Source organism: Misgurnus anguillicaudatus, chromosome 12, assembly GCF_027580225.2.
Source record: "Misgurnus anguillicaudatus chromosome 12, ASM2758022v2, whole genome shotgun sequence".
NCBI lineage: Eukaryota > Metazoa > Chordata > Actinopteri > Cypriniformes > Cobitidae > Misgurnus > Misgurnus anguillicaudatus.
In genome coordinates this window covers 32,740,782-32,748,806 of record NC_073348.2, presented here as the reverse complement: position 1 = coordinate 32,748,806, position 8,025 = coordinate 32,740,782, and the positions used below count along the sequence as shown (strand labels likewise).

The 8,025-nt window shown below is 37.0% G+C and overlaps 1 protein-coding gene and 1 long non-coding RNA gene across 2 annotated transcripts; one reads left to right on the top strand and one right to left on the bottom strand.

The window, feature by feature from the left end:
* The first annotated feature begins 744 nt into the window (after nucleotides 1–744).
* Nucleotides 745–2,760, top strand: ovca2 (OVCA2 serine hydrolase domain containing). The gene is made up of 2 exons (XM_055208013.2): nucleotides 745–1,129; nucleotides 2,095–2,760. Exons 1-2 carry the CDS (start codon nucleotides 964–966, stop codon nucleotides 2,607–2,609), a joined length of 681 nt encoding a protein of 226 aa, XP_055063988.2. The 5' UTR covers nucleotides 745–963; the 3' UTR covers nucleotides 2,610–2,760.
* A 225-nt stretch (nucleotides 2,761–2,985) lies between these two features.
* LOC129446756 (uncharacterized) lies at nucleotides 2,986–7,150 on the bottom strand. The gene is made up of 3 exons (XR_008645268.2): nucleotides 5,821–7,150; nucleotides 5,028–5,155; nucleotides 2,986–3,574 (listed from the first exon to the last, which is right to left on the bottom strand). It is a non-coding gene; the product is annotated as an uncharacterized lncRNA (long non-coding RNA).
* Nucleotides 7,151–8,025: the final 875 nt, after the last annotated feature.

Here is an 8,025-nt window from a genome sequence, read left to right as displayed (position 1 = left end):
ATTGCTATTTAGTGCAAAGATCAGCTCATTTGCATTTAAGGGCACACCCAAAAATGACACATTTTAGCTCACACCTACAAAGTGGCAATTTAACATGTTATAATAAATGATCTATATGGTATTTTTAGCTAGAACTTCACATACGTAGGCCTACTCTGGTGACACCAAAGATTTATATGACATCTGAAAAAAGTGTGAAATGTCCCCTTTAACCAAACTGTTTAGGCTACTGTTTTTACCTAGAGACATCTTCTTAATCATTCTGCACATATTAGAATATTTACATATAAGTTATTTAAAGGTGTAACTAGCTGCTATTGTTTATATTATCATCACACTTGCACATGAAAATAGAGACTATAACACGCATTTCTACAGGGAATGGTTGACCTCTGGTGTTTCGTTTTGGAAGTGCACTTTTATTTCCGTTTTGTAAACGTATTAATAAAGCCCAGGGTAATGTCAACTTTATAGTCATACATCCAAGTTTATTGAAGTCTTACAGTTGAAGAAATATATAAAGCACTTAAAACTTTATAAAGCAGTATATAAAATATATAAAGCACTAAAAAAGCTTTAATGCTCAATCAAAGTGCTAGTTTGTTTAAACGGTCATTTTTTTATGTTAAAACATTAAAATCAGGTTGATAGAAACGCACTAAATTTATTAAATGCTAAACAACATTAACATTAATTTATAATCAAGCTGCGTTAAGTGCTCGCACAAGCGGAACTTTTAATCCGTGATGTTTCCACACGAACATGAATCAGTCGGACAAGTAGGAAGCATGTCAGGTTTTAGTTTCTTTTAAATGCTTTTTTTATATATATTATTTACAGTTGCTGTATCTTTTTTTTTTTTGTTTAAGTGTGGTAAACCGGAAACGTGTTTTCGTGGTCGGTTTCTGATACACGTGTACTGCTTGTAAATCATAAATAGATAACGTTAACTGACAGATCGCAATGTCTAAAGCTGCGACTCCTCTCCGCATTCTTTGCATTCACGGTTATCGACAGAATGGAAACTCGTTCCGAGAGAAAACAGGAGCTTTACGCAAACTCTTAAAAAAACAAGTGGAGTTGGTGTACATTAGTGCACCACACCAAGTTCCAGCCATTCAAAATGAAAGTGAGTATAAATAACCTCGGTTATGTACCAAAACCTAATGAGTTGCCTCGCAATCTAAAACCCAATTATATAAAAATGCTGTAACTTGGGGGCAACTTTCCGATCTCTCTGGCTGTTTCTCAATATGCGTTCTTCAGCGATCTTGCGTCCTCGTGTCTCGCTCTACGTCATCATTAACGGTCGAAGTTCAATTCCAATTCTCAAGAACGCATGGACAGAGGACGCATGAAAATACCCGGATGTGTTCTTGATATCGAGGATGCATCGAGTGCAGACTTGCTGAAATCGCTTTACGCCCCAGAAGTCATTGCGGCAAAACTTCCGAGTTCGTTCTTCGAAGGTCGCCTGGCAAGACCGATCTCCACGAGGACGCAAGTCCGTTCTTTGCGTTCTTGGAATTGAGAAACAGCCTCTGATGAAGCCCATACGGAAGTGACTTAAACTGCAATTCATCGACTGGCCGCTAGAGGCTGGGTCAATTCCCATAGACCCCTATGTTAAAATGGCCAATTTACAGCACAAATAAATGTGTTTACAGGCTGGTACAAAAAGTGTTTTTGGTCTATAGCCCATTTTGCCATTCATGAAAACTGTGAGGAGGTGGAATTTTTTGTAACTCATCGGTTTAAATTATATTAAGCCTTAAAGTTCTGCATAAATAAGGGCGTGTCCACTTGCGTCACGTTGAACTGCTACTGCTGTCACTAGAGTCGAGCTAGGCGGGCATGGTTTCAGCAACAAGCCACCTTAGCTTCACCCATTTTCGGTTATTCGTGAGGGATGCACTGTGACACGCGGCCAAGTTGGTGATGGCAGGGTCCGCCTACTATTGGCTTCAAAAAAGCTTTTCATAAACCTATGGGTGATGTTACGGACACTAAGTCCATCTTTTTTACAGTCTATGGTATAAACATTGATATTTATATGTATTTAAAATCACAGTTGTATCTTTCTTATTAAATTAGCCAATCAGGAGCCAGAGAGGACTGGTGGTAGTGATGAGGACCAGAGGGGCTGGTGGTTCTCCAATGTTCAGGCACGCAGTTTCAATGCAAATGAGGAATGTGAGAGCAGTCTGGGTCTGGAAGAGAGTGTGGATACTGTAAGGACTGCAGTGAAGGAACTTGGTTCCTTTGATGGCATCCTGGGCTTTAGTCAGGGCGCCGCCCTGGTGGCCATGGTGTGTGCCTTGCAGGAGCAGAAATTAGAGCCTGATTTTAATTTCCGCTTTGCCATCCTGGTTGCCGGATTCCGCAGCGCTTGTAAACAGCATCAGCGGTTCTACGAGGGGCCGGCAATCACGATTCCCTCCCTGCACGTGTTTGGACAGGATGATCGAGTAATTCCAGAGAAGATGAGTCAGGATCTACTGCCAACATTTGATGGAGCTCAAGTCCTTGTTCATCCTGGCGGACACTTTGTTCCTGCGGCATCATCGCATAGGCAGACTTACCAGGACTTTCTTAAAAAGTTTCAATGACAGAATTGAAGATGAAAATGTTTATAGAAGAATGGAATAAAGTAGATTAAATTATAAAGCATTGGAAATTAAGAAATCACTAAGTGATCTGTCACTGTTCTCAGGGTAAAGCTCACTGTAATAAAAACATTCAGATTTATGCACATTCAAAGGATTGTATCAGAGTCAATGCATGTTAAGCACCGTCACAGAATATGTGATATGTTTGTTTATTATCACAGTCAAGTCAAATTAATATTTATAGCACTTTTTTACAATGTTGAGTTGTTTCAAAGCAGCTTTTATGTGAAAGATGAGAAGAGAAACCACAGAAAGGGGAAAATTATTAAACAATTATTAAAAACATAACATGCCTTTCCATGTTACATGCAAATATCCCATGAAAGAATAAACAATATTTAAGAGCAGGAGTTTTACATTACAAAAGAACTTGCAATAATATCATAAACAGCAGTAAACAACTTATTTTCTTCATTTAGAATTAATAAACAAAAATCAATACTCTAAAAATATTTTTTGCATTATTTTACAGGTTAAAGTAAAAAGTTACATTTGTTTTCTTTGATTATTTACCGTTTTCATGGCTTAACTGAACCCATAAATAAACCTGCATTTTAATTTGTGGTGACTCATGCAGTACCACCAGTTTCCTGTGGGGGCGGTAGTGAGTGGGTGAATTTTTCCTTGCAGCTGTTTATCATTTTGATTTCTCTGTTAGTGTCTGTGTGTGAACTCACAGCAGAGTGGGAACTCTGTGTTCTCTTGTAGCTTAAAGGGAGTTTGCGGTCCAAGATTTTTTTATGCATGATGATTTCCAGATGTTTGCGGAAAGCACGCCTCTCTTCTCCCTCACTCTTTCCATGTAGCCAGAGCGTCCCAACACCTTCTCTTTCCGTTTAATGACCTGATCTCTCACTGTTCCTCTAAATATCTTACTCTGTCCCTGGCTCCATCTCCGTCCTATTCTTGTAAATGATAATGAAACAATTTAGTGTGAAAGCTCAGCTAGACAGGGATTTATTGTTTGAAGCCACCCACACTATGAGCGGTTAAAAGTCAAAGTGAACTCAAAACACTAAACACTTCCTAAACACTTTTCATTTGTGCTTTTTGATGCATCAAGGAACATTTAAAGAATAAGTAAATAAATAACTTTTTTAGGATGTTACTCAAGGAAGTTAGATGACATTTTATGTCAACTGCAATTTATGAATTGGGGTTTTGGTTGGCTGTTTTGTTTTTGGTCTGTGTGTTGATGGTGTGTATGAATACGGGCGGTTAGACAGACTCAAAGAGGAATGGATAAATCTGTCTGCAGGGTTAAGTGGTTGACAACTAGTTTGTTTTTCCATGTTTGTGCTTGTAATATATTTCTGATGCTTAAAGGTGCAGTGTGTAAATTTTAGTGCATCTAGTGGTGAGGTTGCAAATTGCAACCACCGTTTCAGTCCACCGTTCACCGAAATGTAAAGAGAAGCTACGATAGCCGCCACCCGTCAACCATGTCATTGTTGCAGACAACTTAATTAAAAAAAGTTTGTCCGTTAAGGGCTTCTGTAGAAACATGGCGGCACAATATGGCGACTTCCATGTTAGGGGACCCTCAGTTTATGTAGATATAAAGTCTCATTCTAAGGTAATAAAAACATAACAGTTAATTATAAAAGGTCTTTTATACACCACTGATAATATAGTTATGTATTTTATGTTGCATTTCTGTCAAGAGATCCTTATAAAAGTTTCACACTGCACCTTTAACGAAATATAAAACATTGGATTACCCTTGCACATCTTTATTCATATAGACCAGGGGTCTCCAACCTTTTTGTGAGCAAGGGCTACCACAATGGATAAAAAATCTGGAGGTTTACTTTTTGATATAGTCTACTCAAAACTTTTTTGTTTTACTTATTTTATTTTACTTGTTGATATGTTTTAGCATTGTTTAAAATGTTAACATACTTAAAAGAAACCAAGCTAATATAAAAAGTATGTAATACTCACAGACTCTGAAGACCACTGATATAGACTATTCATGTTGGTTAAAATTATTAGTGTATATATTTTGGTGACAATAAATTACCCTTAAGACCTAAATATTTTACTATAAAAGAAGCTGTAAGTATAGGTTTTTGACTTAACATCTGCTTAATCTGTTTCTTTGAAAAACAATGCTATAGCCGGTTTTTCTCTCTTTGAAATGCGCCTTTTTGTCGGAATGTCTGTTGTTGTGTTAGTCTGTGTGATCCAGCTCACTGCCAATTCACTCAATAGTGTATTGTGACAGCTCGGTTGCCAGTTATTACCGTAACTCAAATGAGACCTTCGGAGGGCGCAACCTCCGAAATGAGCCACAGACTGGTTTATAAAAATCTAATTTAAAAAATTGCAAAAGTAAAAATAAGCAGATAAACTTACTGTGTAAGAATCAATGCTTTCCATCGTCAGTTGCACTTCTGTAGGTGTCTGGCAACCCATGTCACCCAACAGGAGGAGGAGGGGGGCATGGTAAAATCATCTCCAATGTTTTGAATTTAGACTGCGCACTAGATGCCAATAATACATACTGCTCCTTTAACTGTTTTTTGTAATCAATAGCATCTGAACAGCTTGTTTTGAACTCCAAACACATAAAAACAGCATTTTTTATTCTTAAAATTGTTGTTTGATGTGGCTAGCAAAACATTTTCCATTGCATGGCAACACAATAAAAAGACAATTATTATTTCCCAGAAAGTAAGGAACTACTTTCATTTCATATTTTACTTATACTTATTTCAGGAATTTTTAAAAAGGACAATGCACTGTTAGAAATAATGGTCAAAATATGTACCCCTGCTGTCACTGGGGCAGTACCCTTTAAAAAGGTCCTAATATGTACCATTAGGTAGGTAGAGATATGTAAACATTTGGAAATAATATGTACCTTTGAGATACTAATAAGCTCACTTTGGCACAAATATGTACCTCTGAGGTACTTAAATAAACTCTTTAGGTACAAAGCTGTACTTTTTAAAAGGGTACAGTCCCAGGGACAGCTGTGGTACATATTTTGAAAATTTTTCTGACAGTGATTAGTGTTTTATTACACTTTATATAAAAAGTTTTGAATACGAATCAATATCAAATCAATGATCAGGCCACGCGCACTAAAGACCCCATCTTAAATATTTAACAGCCTATTCCGATTTGATTTAATTTAATTATTTACCTCTTTCTGTAAATCCCTCCTTTTCACGTTTGTTTTTTCTATTCTTCTCCATGCCACGTGTCTCTTTCCCCAGTCAAACACATGGTTTTGATAAATGGGAGACAAGGGAAGAGGAGAAACACAGAAACACCCTCTTGCCAGTAAGTTTTACAACAGCCCTGTGACTCCATCCTTTGGAATCCATGGACTTACACAACAGCAGTGGCCAAGGTTGAGTGAGATAGTTGTGTAAGTTTGGGAATGTCTGGGGAAGGGGGAGTCGTGTGCATTAGGCTGTATTTTGACTCTGGTCGGCCACGGCAGAAGACAAGATGATGCCAGCAACCTGTGTTAAACATAACAGGAGATGTTTTTTTTTAAATCTGTGGAATGAGGAAGGTGTGGTTTTGAGAATGGGGCGGAGCTACCAAGTGTTTTATAAAAGTATTTGGACTCTGTAGCCTACTTTCATCCTCTATTACTTCAAGTGACATTTTCATATCCAAGGAATGTACTCAAGGAACGTCACCAGATGTTTTCTCTGTTACTGCCTCTGGACCTTTATATTTCTTCTGTTGTGGGTTTGTAGGATAATCTGAGGAGTGATGCAGTTGGAGCAATGATAATCTTGGGTGCCTAGTATATCTGTCAACGTAACGTATGTATTGGGTCTTACAGTGACGTGTTGGCTATGGTCTCTTCTGAGGTGCTGCTAAAGTGATATATTTTAGGATCTTGGGGATTCTTTTTATGAGAAGTGGTTTATCTATCTATCTATCTATCTATCTATCTATCTATCTATCTATCTATCTATCTATCTATCTATCTATCTATCTATCTATCTATCTATCTATCTATCTATCTATCTAACTTTAGTTTTGTCTACTGAGAGCAACAGCAGAGGTGTGAATTATATTAAATTGAAATGTGAGGGTTAAATAGGTAATTATTTCATTTAGCTTAATTAAGAAGATATGAGCAGGAGAGAAGATGAAGAAATAATTATGTAAATAAAAAGCATGTAAATGTTTTTTTTTATTGAATCAGCAGACCTTTGATATATAAAGAAGCAAATGAAAGTTAATTATGAGGTTTTCCAAAGCAGTGCATCAAGCTTATATTAAAATAAATGTGTTATAATGAAGAGGTCAGTGTAAGAGCATTGCTTTAGAGGTGTGGCGTTGAAAGGGATTAGACTAAATATTTATCCAAACAAAAAAAAAAAAGATTGTGAGGTCACTCTGATGTCACTCTGTGATGAAGCACATGGATCCTATTTACATTCTAAAAAATGCTGGGTTATATTTTTGACCCAGCGTTGGGTCAAAAAGGGTCGAGCCCAGCCGTTGGGTTGAATTATCCCAGAAAATGTTTATATTTGACTCAATAATGTCTTAAAACAACCCAGCATTTTTTAAGATGAGAGTAAATATGGTCCATTCAATTACGGGCTGGGTTTGTCCCTTTTTGACCCAATGCTGGTTTGAAAATAACTCAGCAATTTTTAAAGTGTACAAATAAAGAATAAGAGGGTGCTCAAGGGTAATATTGGCATGCTATTGCACTCTTAGAAAGGATGTGTTAATTTTTTACACATCATTGTGCGGTAAGCTTTTAACACATTATGTGTCATTTTGTGTTGATTATAACACATGTTGTCTTAAAAGTAACACAAAATGTGTTGTTTCAATAATAACACAGAGATGGGTGAATTCTGGGACAACGCATTTAGTGTGTTGTCCCAGAGTTAACACTAATGTGTTGTTTTTAACACATTCGTTCTAAGAGTGATTGTCTTATTTTATTACTTTTATTTCAGTTTCTAATAATAGTAATTTGCATGACGTTCACAGTAATTGAGCATTAAAAATAAAAATGAGAAAAGTTAACCTATAGAAAGTAAGTCCTATAATGTTATAACATGACAAACAGCCCCATAAGGCATACTGAGGGTTTGTCTCGTGGGTTTCGTGACCGGGTTTCTTGGCTTTTTTGCCTTCCAAGGGTCAACAAGTGTTGTATAACCAAGCTACAAAAATTCTCAGGAATTTAGGACTTCCTCCAGCGAAGTGTGGTTTGAGTTACTTATTATTTATTTCCAGTCTGATCCAAACACACAGCTCTGCCGCTTCGTGGTTTTCCTGTTTATGTGGACTGTGTACCATGGCAACAGCCAAAAATCCATCTGTTTTCTACAGTCATGTGTACTTACATTCTTTTTTCAGT